Source organism: Mobula birostris, chromosome 12, assembly GCF_030028105.1.
Source record: "Mobula birostris isolate sMobBir1 chromosome 12, sMobBir1.hap1, whole genome shotgun sequence".
Lineage (NCBI taxonomy): Eukaryota > Metazoa > Chordata > Chondrichthyes > Myliobatiformes > Myliobatidae > Mobula > Mobula birostris.
The window spans coordinates 83,202,005-83,219,064 of record NC_092381.1 but is presented as its reverse complement, the minus strand read 5'-3'; the positions used below and the strand labels follow the sequence as shown (position 1 = coordinate 83,219,064).

Below are 17,060 nucleotides of genomic sequence, written 5' to 3'. Positions count from 1 at the left end.
GAATGGGGTTGAGAGAGAAAATGGATCAGCCATGATGAAATGGCAGAGCAGAGCAGACTTGCTCGGCTGAATGTCCTAATTCTGCACCTACGTCTTTTGTTCTTATTGTTGAATACTAAAAAAATTCCTACATACCATATTTTGGAAGTTGGCCCATGTTAAGTCAAAGGACCTGGATATTCCTTTCTCAATAATGGCTCAACACAGAAGTGTACTTCAAGATGTTACATCGATCCACATTCTTGGTTCATTGCCCTGGTTTCTACATTTGGCTTCAGAAATGGAAGTTGTTGTTACAAGAGCAGCGGCAGATGGAATACAGTGTAGGAAACTGTATGGTCATCAATGAAAGAAGATCACTGCTGTGAGCTTAACACCCCAAGCTACACAGCAGACCAAAAGGACAAGCAGACGGGAAGAGTGGTTGTGGTGGCTTTATTGTTAACAATGAAATCAAATCCTTAGAAAGAGATGACATCAGATCAGAAGATGTAGAATCCCTGTAGGTAGAGGTAAGAAACTGCAAGGGTAAAAAGACACTGTTGGGAGTTATATACAGATCTCCCAACAGTAGCCAGGTTGTGGGGTACAAATTAAAATGGAAGACAGAAAAGACATTTAAAAAAGGACAATGTTATGATTATCATAGTGGAGTTCAATATGCAAGTAGATTGGGTAAAACAGGCTGGAGCTGGATTGCAAGAAGGAGTTTGTATAATGCCTATGAGATGGCATTTTAGAGCAACTTGTGGTTGAGTCCACTAGAGGAATGGCAATTCTTGATTGGATGTTGTGTAGTGAACCAGATTTAAATAGAGAATCCTATGAGGTAGTGATCATAACATGATAGAACTCACGCTGCAGAATTTATCTTAAACTTCCGGTTTAAAATGGCCCAACTGAAGACGGGCGACAGTTTACTGGTGGTTCATAAAGCAAGAAATACAATTAAGTGCTTTATTAATGTGGGAAAATTGTGATAAATGATCACTGCACCGCAAACAATGAAAAGCTGAATGAAGGTGAAGCTGACTCAAGGGTCGAGGCGTGCAGGTGTAATGCAAAGTCAAAGCAAGATTGAGGAGAAGTGGTTGGAGTGAGGTGGAGGCATGTTCAAGACAGAGTTGGAGCAAGTGGAGTGGAGAAAAATCGGAGCAGAGGAGTTTCAGGGCACTTCCACCTAAATGGAGAGTGAAGTCTGATCAATTTAAACACCGGGCCGATTTGAAAAGGTTGGGTATGGGCTGGAATGTGGAGATAGAGTTCAGGCCCAGAGCATATCAATGCAACAGGGCCTGGGTCCTAGCATGGGGAGCAACCTGTTGTTTGGATAATTTAAGCACTGGACCAGATGGTTTGAAAAGGCAGGGTGTTGGGACCGGAGGCCAGGGTTGGGCTGGTTTTGCTTGCTGCTCCACGAAATTTACTCCACTCTCCACTGAGGTGAGGCTGTGGGCCTGCTTTGGGTTTCATGTCTACAGGCTCCATGATGCTTTGTTCGGTTGTGTGATGAACGGAGGTGAGGCTGTGGGCCTGTTCTGGGTTTGGTGTCTGCGGGCTCCATGATGTTTTGCTCGGTTGTGTGATGAACGGAGGTGAGGCTGTGGGCCTGTTCTGGGTTTGGTGTCTGCGGGCTCCATGATGTTTTGCTCGGCTGTGTGATGAACTGAGGTGAGGTTGTGGGCCTGCTCTGGTTGCTCCGGGCTTCGTGTCTATGGATTCGCTTTCATTCTCAATGCTGTTTGTTGTGTTCTGTATATGTACCATGGGTTACTAAGAACAAACCATATTCTGGAAGAATTAAAACTAGAACTTTTATTTACAACAGCAAACAGCAACCATGTTTTTACCATACAGTTTCTAGATCATTCTGTCATTTCTGCGCATGCTCTGAACTCTGTCCAATCACGTTCTTACATGTGACGCGTGATATCACCACATCTTCCTTTCCTTAAAAATAAAAACAATTAGCAACAATAATTACAACAAATGCATTATTTAACATGTCTCTATCAGTCTCTCTGGGGGTTTATGAACATGAGTAGACCTTCGAAGTGGTTCACACAGTTCTTGCGTTTCGTTGTTATTTTCATGTGTTGTCTGGTCTGCAGCAGTTAACTGAAACTCTGAAGTTGGCTCTTTTTTGAGGTCTTTGCGATGTCTTCTTAACACTGCTCCTTCTTCTGTTTGGACCATGCATGATCTGGGTTGTATTTCTTCAAGTCCTGTAGCTTTCTGTGTCCATGTTCTGTGTTCATTTTGTCTCGTATCCTCACTTCAGCTCCTTGGTGCAGTTCAGGTAATGGACGAGAACATCTGTCAAAGTATGTTTTCTGCTTTGCTTTGTGTTCATCTTTCCATCTTTTCACTTGTTCACCTCCCTCTGTTCTCGGAAGACTCTCATCTATTGGCAGATTGGATCTTAAACGGCATCCCATCAAGAGCTGAGCAGGTGAAAATTCACATTCAAGTAGAGTACTATGGTAGGCTAACAAAGCTTTATAAAAATCACCTCCACTATCTTTTGCTTTGTGCGTCAGTTTCTTGATTATCCCTACCGACTTTTCAACCAATCCATTGGACTGAGGGAAAAATGGACTAGATGTTGTATGAACAAAGCCCCATTCATGAGCAAAATGTCTCATACATTCACCATTGAATTGTGGACCATTGTCTGTGAAATCTTATCAGGTTCACCAGGTCTGGAAAAAACTGATTTCATGCATGTAATTATGTTCTCTGTTGTTGTTCTGCTCAAACCGCACACTTTGGGATACAACGAGCAGTAATCTGTTATTAGTAGATAATCCTTGTTGTCAGTTACAAAAAGATCAACGTCTACCTTCTGATAAGGTCTCTGAGGACTAGGATGTGGATGCAGTGGCTCCTTAGGGTTGCTAGGTTGGTATTTAAAGTATATTTAACAGGAAGACACTAGTTCTGCAATTTCTTAATTCATCCTGGGCCAAAACATCACTTCCCGCGACCTTTTCTTACACTTTTCGATACCTAGGTGGCCTTCATGAATTTTCCCAAGCATTTCTTTTTGGAGACTTTTAGGAATCACAATTTTGCTACCTTTGTACAATGTCCTATCCACAGCAGACAGTTCTGATCTGTGGTTCCAATAATCTTGTACTACTGAGGTACAGTCATGCCTATTATCTGGCCATCCATCCATCACCACTTGTTTTACCTGACTGAGAATTTTGTCCTCTGTCTCAAGACACAGCAGTCCCAACTTTTTGTGATTAACAGGTACAGTCTCTATGATCATATCAACGAATACCTGAACATCAATAGTGTCCCTGTGACCGTCTTTTGTTGTTGGATCCACAGCTCTGGAACGTGTCTCAGCCATGTACATGAATTTTCCAGGTGTGTATGACACATTTCTTTGCAATTTGATCATCATTCTCTAAATTCGCAAAGGACAGTCACTTAAAGGTTTGTGAAACAATGCAATCAGAGGCTTATGATAGGCTTCAACATCAACACAAACTGATGAAATCTCTCACAAGCAAACATAATGCTGAGCAACTCTTTTTCAATGTGGGCATACGTAGTTTCTGGATCAGGTAATGAACGAGATGCCTATGCCACTGGTAGCTATTCCTGATCATGTTTTTGGAGTAATACTGCCCCTAAGCCTGCCTGAGATGCACACGTGAGATTTTGATGTGTCTCTCAGCATCATAGAATTTCAACACAGATTCTTTGATGAGCACTTTCTTGAGATTTTGTCATGCCTTCTCCTGTTCATGATTCCAGTTCCATTCGTTTTTCTTTTCTGTTAGCTACCTCAATGGAGAAAGCTGTTCCGAAAGATTGGGTATGAATTTTCCCATGCAGTTGACCATTCCCATAAACCTCTGAACATCCTTTTCACATTGCGGTCTTGGCATGTTCTCAACAGCAGAAACCTTCAATGGATCAGGATGCACACCCTCATTGCTGATGATATCACCCACAAAGGTAAGTTCAGTCATCCCTAGCTGACATTTGTCTTTATTCAGCTTCAGGTTTGCATTGCGTGTTGCCTCTAAGACTTGTCTAAGTCTGGCTTCATGCTCTTGTTTAGATGATTCCCAAACAATAATATCATCCATGGAAGTATCCACGCCCTCAATGTGCTCATACAGCATGTGAGTGGTTTTATGGTGCACTTCAGGAGCTGATGCAATTCCAAACTGAAGCCGAAGAAAACGGTATCTGTCAAATGGAGTGTTAAGGGTACATAATTTTGAACTCGGTTCATCTAGTTTAAGTTGCTAGAATCCAGAGGATTCATCTAATTTACTAAAGTACTTTGCATTAGCAAACAGTGACATAATTCCTTCATGAGTAGGCAATTTGAAACACTCTCTTTTAATGGCTCGATTCAAGTCTCTTGGATCTAATCAAATCCTCAGTTTTCCATTTTTCTTATCAACAATAACAAATGAATTGACCCATTCAGTCGGTTCATCAATTTTTTATATGACTCCTCACCGTTCCATTCTGTCAAGCTCTATTTTCAGTTGATCACGCAATGCAAAAGGTACTTTTCTACATGGATGTACTACGGGTGGCACTGTGTTGTCAATTTTAATCGTGCGCTCTCCTGGAAGACAACCAAGCCCTTTGAACAAGTCCTCATACTCTTTCATCAAGTCACTGTATTCTGATTCTGTGTCACCATCCAGGACTAAAACTCTTTTCACCAAATTCAGTCTCTCACAGGCAGATAAACCCAATATTGACTGTACATTCTTTGGCACCACCACAAATGAAAGCGTGTGCACAATATTTTTGTGTGATACTTTTGCCACACATGTTCCTTTAACTGGAATGCCCCTACCTGAATACCCAGTCACTTTCATATTTGTCTTATGTAACTTTGGTCAAGGCTTTAATGCATTAAACTCAGATTCTGCAAGAACATTTGCTTGTGCTCCAGTATCCAATTTAAACAGAATAATGTTTTGGTTCACTTGTAATGGCATAGTCCAGTCATTCTTACTTTGTTTGTTTTCACAAAGCACATCTATATAAAACTTCTCGCGTTCATTTTCAAGCACTGCATTTATGTGTTTTATTTCTTTCCTACTTCTGCAACAGCGTGAAAAATGATTACTCTTACCGCAGGTGTTTCACATTTTCCGATACACTGGACACTTTTTTAGATGATGTTGCCATCCACAGCGATCACTAAGTTTTTTTTCAGATGATGTCCTGCTCTCTGTCGGTTTCGTTGTCGCTGCATTATTTTTTCTAATATGTTCGCGCTTTACAGCATCTACACAGCCATTCTCGATAAAAAGTTCTTTTGCCTGCGATGTCACAGTCTCAGAAGCTTTGCACTGTGCCACAACTTTTTCCAAGTTCTAATCTTGTTCTAACAGTCTTTCTCTCAGACCATTATCCAGAATGCCGCAAACACTTCTGTCTTTAACTAGAGAGTCTGTAAGCTCTGCAAACTCGCATCTTTTACTGTGGTTTCTCAACTCCGTAACAAATTGATCAATCGTTTGACCAGGTCTCTGCCAACATTTGAAAAACCTATAGCGCTCATATGTCACATTACGCTTCGGTATACAAAATGCGTCAAATTTGTCAATTATCGCTTTTAGATTCAAATGATCTCCATTTTCAAAAGTAAAATGGTTATATACCTCAATTGCGTTGTCTCCTATTATGTGGAGTAGAATTGCAGCCTTCATTTTTTCTGTTTTATTATCTGCTTCTATTGCCAATAAATAAATTTCAAAACGCTGTTTAAATCTTTTCCAGCTTTCAGCTACGTTTCCAGTCAGCTGAAGCATCGATGGGGTTGCAAAACTTCCATTTTTAAAGCTGTTAGCAAACAATGAAAAAGTTTGCACTCTTTTTTTCGATTATCTTTGCTTCTCACATGTTAGCAAAATGTATTATTCTTCCAGACCGACTTCTGACACCATGTTGTGTTCTTTATATGTACCGTGGGTTACTAAGAAGAAACCATATTCTGGAGGAATTAAAACTAGAACTTTTATTTACAACAGCAAACAGCAGCCATGTTTTCACCATACAGTTTCTAGATCATTCTGTCATTTCTGCGCATGCTCTGAACTCTGTCCAATCATGTTCTTACACATTATACGTGATATCACCACACTGTTGCTTGCTTTTATTGGTTGCACGATTTGTGTTTTTCTTCTCTCTCTGTGTTGTGGGTGCTTGTTGGTCCTTTTAAACATGGGTTCTTTCAGATTTCTTGTTTTTGTGGCTGCTTATAAGGAGCCGAATCCCAAGGTTGTATAATTTACACATACGTTATTAATCGATGTAATTTGAACTTTGAAAGGGAGATATAAATTAGATCACAGTTCAGCAAAGGTAACTGCAGAGGCATGAGAGAGTAGCCAGCCAGTTTTTTGGAAGGGAACGTTAGCAGGGATGATTGTGGAACTGCAGTAGCTCTGGTTTCTGTGAGTAATTTGGAATCAGGATTGGTTCATTGCAAAGAAGAAGTATTCTAAGGGAAGGATAAGGGAAGGAAGTTAAAGAGAGGGTAAAAGAAATGGAGGGCATACAGTACAGTGAAAATTAGTGGGGTGCAAGAGGATTGGGATGTTTTTAAAAACCAATAGAAGGCAACAAAATAGCCATAAGGAGAGAAAAGGCCATAAGACAGAGGTGCAGAATTAGGCCATTCAGCCCATTGAGTCTGCTCTGCCATTTCATCATGGCTGATCCATTTCCCTCAACTCCTTTGCTCTGCCTTCTCCCCGTAATCTTTCATGCCCTCACTAATCAAGAACCTATCAACCTCCCCCTTAAACACATACAATGATCTGGCCTCCACAGCTGCTTGTGGCACTGAATTCCACGGATTCACCACTCTCTGGCTAAAGAAATTCCTCATCTCCGTTCCAAGTGGAAGTCCCTCTACTCTGAGGCTGTGCCATTTGGTTCTAGAGACCCCACAAAAGGAAACACCCTCTCCACTTCCACTCTATTAAGGTCTTTCAACATTCGATAGGTTTCAATGACATCCCTCCTCATTCTTCTAAACGTGAGCGAGTAAAGAACCAGAGCCATTAATCGCTCCTCATACGGCAAGCCTTTCATTCACGGAATCATTCTCGTGAACATCCTCTGAACCCTCCCCAATGTCAGCACATCCTTTCTTAAATAAGGGGCCCACAACTGCTCACAATACTCCAAGTGAGGCCTCACTGGTGCCTTTTAAATCTCAGCTTTACATCCTTGCTTTCATATTCTAGACCTCTCGAAATAAATGCTAACATTGCATTTGCCTTCCTCACCACCAATTCGTTGCAAATTAAAGTGCTCCAATAGATGTTTCAAAATGCTGAACTGTTTAATTGTTATTACTGATACACATAAATTAAATGGATAGCAAATCCAATAAAAAAATTCTTGTATGTTGAGACCATATATCTTTAATTGAAATTTTCTACTTCTGTGTCCTTTCTTTCAAGGAAATCTTGCCCATCTACTAACTAGAAGACCATAAAGGAAACGGTAAAACATTGCTGATTGTATTGATAATCATATCGCAACTTCATAAAGCAGTACATTGATTATAAATGCAGAATTCAAAAGATATAGAATAACAGCACATTATTTTCTGTGAAATAGAGATAAACTTTATTATTAAAAAGTTCCAAAATAAGCTTTTATTGTAAAGGTTCATAGCAGAAATTAGAATTAGTGAACATCTTGGGACTGGGTACGAATGCAGGAATGGCACAGTAGTGCAGAAGCTAGAACTGCTACCCTAGAGCTCCAGTAACCTAGGCTTAACCTTGACAGAGCTTTGTCAGTGTGGATCTCAGTCTCCCTATGACAAGATGGATTTCACACACACGTCCCAAATATCAAAGACAAGTTCATTGGCTACTATAAATTGCCACTTTGCAAATCAGTGAGAGTTGATGGGCATGCAAGTGAGAATAGGTTAAAGATAAGTGGGGAGATTGGAATCAGGACCTAGAGACAGAACTGGGTCAAAGGACTGAATGGCCTATTTTGTGAAATAAATAGACATGAAGTCAAGTCCTTCCAGATTTATAAAACAAATTTTATTAGATAAAATCTAAATCCCAATTATTCCCTATGTTTTATTTCTACTTTTACTCTTCAGAATAAATTTTGCCAATGATAACTTACATTAAATCTTAAAATCAAAGACAATCAAGAACCTCCCCAGCACCTTTACTTAATAACATTTTCCAATACTAGAACATTATTTGAATTCTGCATTTCAATTTAACTGATTGACATGGTCATCAAATAAATAAAAATGTCACAATTATTTTATATAGTTCAAAATCAAACAAATCTGTACAACTATTCATAAAGTTGCTTTATACTCTGTTTATAAGGCCTTTTAACATAAAATGTTTAATTCAGAAACAGTTCAGAAATGCCAACATTTCTGCTGTATACTAGCCCCAATTCAATATTGTTTCAACCAGCCTCAATGTATTCTTTCCTGCTTCTTCTATTCATATAGCTTCTCCTTACTTCACCTGTGCTGCCTCAAAGTGGAGACAAACAGGAGTAAATTGATGAGTAGAGTAGGAAATGGACCTTATCCATTTCTTTTACATAAATACCATAACCATTCCATATTTGTGAAACGTTAGACATAATAGCATACACTCCTCAGAAGATTGTGCATCTGCCCTATTTCAGAGACTAAAACCTCAACACCACTGAAGTCTATCAGAATTAAAGAATGGGTGCAATGTCTTTCTTTTTCTTTTTCAATATTTTTATTAATTACTTGCATAGACGAATACAAAATACATTCTGGTATTATGGAAACAGAAACAAGATTGAATTTCCCCATAACTATGTATTGTAAATGAACCATAATATTGAAAAGGTATATTTTATTCTAATCTAAAGCAAAATCAAAACCCCATAACAAAATAGAAACAAAAAAAGAGAGAAAAAAAACAGGAAAAAAAGCCATTTGGTTAAAAGAAAAGAAAAAGAAATCTCTGACATATAGGCATAAATTCAAACATATAATAGCCATCATCATTGCTGAACAAGTCGAAGATTGTGAAAGTAGTTCCAAAAGAGGTCCCCATAATGTGAAAAAATCTTGTCTAGGCATAGAAATAAAACACCTAATCTTCTGTAGATTTAAACATGACATAACATCAACCAACCAATGGGTATGAGTAGGCGGAACGGCATCTTTCCATTTAAGCAACAAAACTCTTCTGGCTAAAAGAGAAATAAAAGCCAAAATATACAAATGATTCGGCTTAAGAGTAAAATCATTTCCTCCAACAACGTCACATAAGGCAGTCAGAGGGTTGGGTTTAAAGTTTACTTTAAAATGCTCCGAGAAAGTTTGAAATACTTCTTTCCAAACTTTATCAAGCCATGAGCAGGACCAAAACATATGAATTAGAGAGGCCTCTTTGACATTACACCTACTACGGTATGGAGAAAAATCTGGGTAAAAACAAGAGAGCTTATCTTTAGTCATATAGGCTCTATGAACCACTTTAAATTGTAAAAAAGAGTGACACGCACATAACGAAGAGGTGTGAACAAGTTTAAAATTTCATTCTAAGTATCCTCATCAATTGAAATCTGTAGGTCATGTTCCCAGAGGTTTTTAATTTTGTCTAACGGAATGTTTCTCAATGCCAACAACATATTATAAATATTACATATAGATCCATTATGAAAAGGTTTCCAAGTAAAAATTGTACCAATTAAATTCTTATCTGGACATTTAGAGAATATATAAAGTTGAGAACACAAGAAGTCTCTAATTTGTAAGTATCTAAAAAAGTGAGGTTTACGAAGACTATATTTAATGGGTGCAATGTCAAAGGCTAACTTCTTCAAATGAGATTAAACCAAGGCTCCATGAGTTGTAAGACGAAATATGAAGGTAAGCTAGCCAATCATATAAAAAGGTTTCCAAAAGGATTTTCATGTATGTAAAGACTAAGAGAGACATGACTGGACATTGGACTGTTGACAAATGACATTGGAAAGGTAGTAATGGGGTACAAGGAAAGGATGGATGAAATGAGTAATTATTTTGCATTAGTCTTTACTGTGGAAGACACCACCAGCATGTTAGAACTTCAAGAGTATTCGGGGGCAGAAGGGAGTGTATTTGCTCTTACTAAGGTGCTTGGAATGCTGAAAGGTCTGAAGATAGATAACTCACTTGGACCAAATGGACTAAGCTCCAGCGGTTTAAAAGACGTAGCTGAAGTGATGGTGCAGGCATTATTAGTGAGATTCTGGAATGGTTCCATCGGACTGAAAATTTGCAAGTGTTTCTCCACTGTTTAAGAAAGGATAGAAGCAAAAGACAGGAAATTATAGGCCAGATGTTAGCGTCCAATACTAACGATGAGGTTTCAGGGTACTTCAAGGCTTCCAATAAAGTAGGCCCAAGTCAACATGGTTTCCTTAAGGGAAATGCCTGACAAATCTGTTGCAATTCTTTGAGGAAATAACAGGCAGGAATAAAGGAGAATTAGTGAAAGTTATTTGCTTAGATTTTCAGAAGGCCTTTGACAAGGTGCCACAAACGAAGCTGCTAAATAAGATGAGTGCCCGTGGTATTACAGGAAAGATACTAGCATTGGCTGACTGGTAAGAGGCAAAGAGTGAGAATAAACTGGGCCTTTTCTGATTGGTTGCTGGTGACTAGAGCTGTTCCACAATGGTTGGTGTTGGGTCCATTACATTTCATGTTATATGGTAATGATCTGGATGACAGAACTGATGCTTTCTGGTCAAGTTTGTGAATGATACAAATATAGGTAGAGGGGCAGGCAGTGTTGAGATAGCAGGTACTTTGAAAAAGACGTGGGCATATTAGGAGAATGGACAAAGAGGTGGCAGATGGAATACAGTGTCAGGAAGTGTATAGTCATCCACATCGGTAGAAGGAATAAAGTTGTGGACTATGTTCCAAGCCGGGAACAAATTCAGAAATCAGAAGTGCAAAGGACTTGGGAGTCCTTGTGCATATTCTTGCAAGTTAACTTGCAGGCTGAATCAGTGGTAAGGAAGGCAAATGCAATGCTAGCATTTATTTCAGGAGAACTAGAATATAAAAGCAAGGATGCAATGCTGAGCCTTTATAATGTCAGGTTTGCAGACAGGCACTTCCGGATCTCCACCCAACTGTCATGAGTCACCTACCATTTGTTTCCGGCTCATCACGTGCAGCCTATTTAAACCCAGCTCTCATCCACAGTCCTTGTTCACCCACTGAACCAGCCAGGCTCAATTAGTTGCACCTGACCTTCAGGTACCCTGTTGTTGTTTTGTGGCCCCACATGGCTTGATATTTTGGAGTTTATTATTAAAGTTATCACTTACTGCTAAGTCGTCTCTGCTGCTCTGCTTTTGGGTCAAGCCTTCTCTACGTTCCTTGAGAGGCTGAATGAACCAATGATTGACCCAACAGAGTTTGCCTGCCTAAAGGAAGTGGTTCATCAATGTGAGCACGTGATCTAGAAGGTGCAGGAAATCAGTGACCAATGAGGAATTCACTGCTGAGATGCATCATGTTTTCAACCATACGGGAAGTGGAATAGAGGCGGTGGATCAGATATTTCGCCTGCATTAAGGCTCATGCTCAGCGCTGGATTACACTGCGGAATTCAGGATCTTCGTGGCAGAGTGCAGCTAGAACACAGACGTGCTGTGGCTTATTACTATCACGGACTCTTGGAGCACTTGAAAGATAAGCTGTCTACCCGGGAGATGCTCTCCGACCTCGAAAGCCTCATCACTCCGGCCCTCCATATTGACAGGTGTGTTGTGGAATGACCCTCCAGATCACCAGCCAGAATCCCAGATCCATTCCCAGAACCATTCCAGGCTGCAGGCCCCTCATCAGCAATGCCCCCAGAACCCATGTAGTTAGGGAGAGTTCCCTTAACCCCAAGAGTGTGAGGACCAGAGAAGAAATAATTTGTGTGCCTACTGTGGAAAAATGCATCAAATGCCCACTACATCCAGGAAATGGCACCACCAGGTAGACACAAGGACCTGCTATCTGGTAAGATTTCTCTGTCGCCTTCTTCCAGCTCCATAGCCCCACTCACTGTCTCTATCTTCCTCCACACCCCGACAGTTCTACGCACACAGGAGGCTCTGGTGGATTCCAGCTCAGCAGGCAATTTTCTGGATTCTTTGTGCGCAACTTTGACTCCCCACTGAGCCTATTTCTCACCCCTTCTTCTTCACAGCCATTAACAGATGTCCCTTGGCATCTGGGATGGCCAGAGCATGCACCAGTTTTGTTGACAGAACTTGGAACAGAATGGGATAGATGTCAAGGAGGCCTATCACCACATGGTCTTCACCACTGTACCTGCCTGTAATTTCTTAAAAAGGACTATGAGAATAGTATGAAGCTCTGAAGATGTGGTAAAAGCATATTCATTAGCAACTTACTAGAAGGAATTAGTTTGAAATAAAAACTGTAGATCACAGTCAGTAAAAATGATTATGGAGTGTGATAAATTGGACAGCTCTTTCAGCATGCAAAATATGTAAATGTATGGGCTAGACATGAGGGGTCTTATTTTAGATGATATCAACAGCACCTAGCCGGCTTCCCTGAACAATGAGATACACCTTAATCTTCATTCTCATCATCACAGTCATGAGCCTCACTTGTAAAATTGCAACTCCTACACAGGAACGATGGGGAGGGTCGGGCCAGTTTTGTAAGGCTTTTTCTGCATTTAGATAGCACCTTTAATGTAGTGAAATATCTGTCGGTGTGATGGTTTTGGGATCCCTGTGCACAAAGTACTAAATTCAAAGGAAGATTTTAAGCCCTATCCAATGAAGATAAAAGGGTAACCCTCACTAGAGGGAGGTAATACAATATCCACCTATTCTTCAAGGACTAACTACTTCCCTGTCTAGCCTCTGCAGTGAGAATTTAGAAGCCAATACCCACTGCATGAGTAGTTGGTGCCCCCTCCCTACCAAGAACAAGATACTTCCAGCTAACAGAGTAGTTTAAACAGTTATTTTATTTTTAATGTTACACATTTAGATACAGACACGTCATTCTTAACACACATTCATAGAGGATTTCTAATTTATAAAAGATTTACAAATTACAAAGGATTTTCAAACATAGGTACAATTCTGTCCAACTAGAAGAACACACCAATGAACTACAGACGAACAAATTGTCTGATGCAGAGAAAGAAGGCTGTGCAAGAAAGCAGACTTTAGCAATAAGCCTCTTAGGTACTGGGAAGTGAATATTCATCACATAGGCACTACACTGTTTTGTTATCAGTCTATTTCAAGAAGACTTAGCAAAAAAGAACTACATTTAATCCTTATAATCCAGAGCACGAAAGTGAAAGCGAATTTCCTGCAATCATAAACAATTTGGGCAAGAAGTTGCTAAGAATACTCAAATTAATAACATAAAATGAATTTGTACTAAAATTTGATATAATTTGCAAAGGATCATATTTGGAAACTAAAATAAACATATCAGGACAAGAAGTGCAAAAGATTTGATCTTACTTATATTATGGTCTTAAAAGACTATAGACTATATCTCAGTGTTTACAACATGTACATTTGCAAGTTATTGTGATGTTCCAATTCTTTGAGTATTTTCAAATTATTAATACTTCCCTATCATAATCCTTGTTTGCTGAATTAATCTTCCTCTGTGGATTTCACTGGGTCAACATTTACATCTTGAATCACTCCCTGAAAGAATTCTTCAGTACGGCGAGTGTGGGAAACTCAACCAAACTGACAGTTTGTGATACAATCTGATAACTTCTGCTACTGGGATAAAGTACAACTTCAGTGAACAAGTTTGTAAGTCCTTTTCCCAGAGTCAAGTATGAAAATAGAAAACCAGCAATGTTTCTGCACTAACTACTACGATTATAGGTCAATTGTAGACAGCATATGCTTCAACTATCAATTTAGTCTAATCTTTAGAAAATTAAGTTAAAGTTTTAAAATATTTGTAAATCTGAATATTATTAGGTAAACATCTTTCAGAATTAGCTTAACAATTCACAGAAATAAATATGGTACACTATTATACCATTTTTCAGTAAAATATACAATTAAGTTCTGTACTTTTCAGTAAGATCCATATTTGTCAGTAAGATCACAGCAAAATTCCCAATTACAAGAGAAAGGTCTGGGATAAAACTGCCTAACTGGGCATTAGTTGATGGAGAAATGTTGGTCAGGATACAAAATGAACCCATGGACCATGCTCCAGCCTTGGTCTGGGATTTGAGATTTAACAGTGTCACGTATGACCAACGCCAGCCAAACTTCCACTTCTGGGATAAGGTACAACTTTTGTGGAAAAGTGTGCAATTGCTTCTGGCACATTCAGATCAGCTCATGCTTGTTCACCTCATTCATTTCCAAATTGCAAACTGCAAATGGAGCGCAGATCCCTCAGTCACTCGTAACCACTCAGACAACTGGCTATGTCTAAAGGGATTTATTCAATGAATGTTAGATATTAGAATACAAAATTAGAGTTGTCTGAACAGTTAAAATGTGAATACACTGCTATTAAATGCCCAGCTATATATCTACAGTTCCCAAATGATAAAAGGACAATTTTAAAATTAGTGATTATAAAAAGAAAGGCACATTTTGCTCATTGAATGAGCAAAGGCTGTTTCTTGGCAAGATATTCCATTCAATGTAAACAATAGAACTACACCTCAGATTTGTTTCATTCAAAGCACCTGAGTTCTTTCAAAGTATAATCAATAACACAATTAGTTACAATTCATTTGAAACAATTGGATGTGAAACAATCTCTATTATTATTTGGGTGACACAGAAGCCGAACTGAACTCCTCGTTGGACTTCTGACTAATAGAGAAATAAATAAACAGCATAGAGTGCCACCAGTATGGGCAAGAATTTCAGCAGGATTGGCCTAGAGGCATTCTGCTGACCACTAGGAACCACGCGCGTTTTAGTGGGCTTGATAGTGCGGTGCCACTGTGTCAAGATGGTTTCCCGGGCTTTTGGCCATTTTCCAGGTCCCATCAATCGAAACTGGTAAGGTGTGCCGGGGCCAAAGAAAACGTGAAATGCCAACTGTGGATCACTGAGGAGGAGGTGCTTGATGTTGGGTTTCACACCGATCAGCTCAGCTATCTCATCCATGTAGGGTATGAAATCGACTTGAATGGTGTGTCTTTGGGAGGTGACGTATCTTTTGCATGCAAAAAGAAACAGAGGGGAATTAAAAAAGACTTGCAGCATAAAACCAAAGGCAATACAATCTATATGTCTATAATCCAAAAATAGAAAAATAGTGAAAATCATCAACAGTTTAACAGCAACTGCGGAGAAAAACTGCATTCCTGTTAGCACCCTTTCATCAGAACTTCTTTGCTTCGTATGAAACTTCACCTACTTGGTGAGCAAGAAGTTTCCTTCTATAACGGGTTCAATTGCAACACTTGGGAGGCCTTTAGATCTGTGCATGAAGGTTTGTAGCTTGGAGGGTTATGGAGTGAACGTGGGAACTGGGACTTGCAGGGGGAACACTAATCAGTATGGACCAATTGGGCTAAAGTGCATGTTTGTGAGCTGTATTACTTTAGGAATCTCTAGATTCTGCTTAGCCTTCTGAGTATTTCAAGTACTTCCTGTTTTACAAATCAAAACTGACTTGGCCTTGAATTTACAAGACCAACTCTCGTCAGTGTTCAATGCAAAAAACACCCTTGCCGCATGAACAAATGAGGAATTAACTTTGTCTAGTGCCTCAGGATGACACTCAATATTGCATTTGCCCAGTGGTGAAGCTCGCACACTAAACAATACATTCAACAACAGTCCCAACAAATTAACTACCCACTAGCAGCAGCCAACTCCCATTATTATATCAACTCCAACGGAGAACATTTTGGATTATATAAACAGTGGAAGTCCCATAGGTCACACATGGAGATATGATTTACATTGAGATCTCATCTTTAAATGACAAAATACACAAAAAGAGTTCGAACAGATGGGGAATAAATAGGCCAGGCCCTGAAGTACAAGTTAATTACCGTTTTAAAACTGTATATTCACTATTTATCTGATATAAATAGTCTCTCTTCCATAGCTTTTTTTATAATAAATTATTTGCTGTCTCATTTTTTAAAATAACTATTAAATGCAGATGGAGCACTTGAGAAGCTATACAGGTCTCATCCTCATTTAAATCCTTTTAAATTAATTAATACTGTACTTGATTATTAGTTAAATCTGCACACTTCTAAGGGTGTTGTGAAATGTTGCTGTTGTAATGAAATAATTTCCCATCTGGGATTGATAAGTATTTATTATTATTTTGGATTAGTCTGAAACAATGGGATTGAATGCAGTGTCTATTATGTCCTGAACACTGTGGTTTTAGTAGGGATTTCAGGTGGGCTAGAAGGTTAAGCTGAAGGAAAACTTAATGATAATGTACAAAAATTAAGGAAGTTAGTTGGTTTAAAGAAAGTGTTGGGAAAAAAAAAGCCTTGGGTTCAGAGTCGACAATCAAAATGTACCACTTGAATGGACACAAAGAAAGTTGGAATACTGACAGTAACCAAATGGCTATAGTAAATGATTGTTTATGAGACCTGAGGAAGGAGAATACTGGCATTCACTGGAATTTGGATTGTTTACCTCTGGCTCTATGTATATTATTAACTAGACTTGTGGGTAGAAGCAATGAGAGTTAAATTTGCAGATGACACAATAAAGGCCATTAGTGTGAAATGTGAGTGAATAGTGATTATAAACAAGAGATTTTGCAGATGCTGGAAATTCAGAATAATCTGCAAAAAAATTACTGGAGGAACTCAGCAGGTCAGGCTGCATCTATGGAGAGGAATAAGGAGTTGATGTTTAGGGCCAAGAACTTTCATCAGCACTGGATAGGGAGGGACAAGAAGCCAGAATAAGTAGGTTAGGGGAAGGGAAGGAGTACAAGCTGGAAGGAGATGGGTGAAGCCAGGTAAGGAGGGAGGTAGGTGGGTTGAAGTGAGAAGTTG

The 17,060-nt window shown here is 39.2% G+C and overlaps 1 protein-coding gene and 1 long non-coding RNA gene across 5 annotated transcripts in view; one reads left to right on the top strand and one right to left on the bottom strand.

Moving 5' to 3' along the window:
• The window catches only part of LOC140206099 (uncharacterized), an 87,208-nt gene that overhangs the window by 11,548 nt on the left and 58,600 nt on the right, over positions 1-17,060 (top strand). The window lies entirely within an intron of this gene.
• The window catches only part of LOC140206097 (flavin-containing monooxygenase 5-like), a 63,981-nt gene continuing 59,940 nt past the window's right edge, over positions 13,020-17,060 (bottom strand). For all 4 annotated transcript variants that reach the window (XM_072274235.1, XM_072274233.1, XM_072274236.1 and 1 more), the window contains exon 9: positions 13,020-15,235. In XM_072274235.1, the coding sequence (XP_072130336.1) occupies positions 14,887-15,235 (349 nt within the window). In that variant the 3' untranslated portion in view covers positions 13,020-14,886. The remainder of the gene's footprint in view (positions 15,236-17,060) is intronic.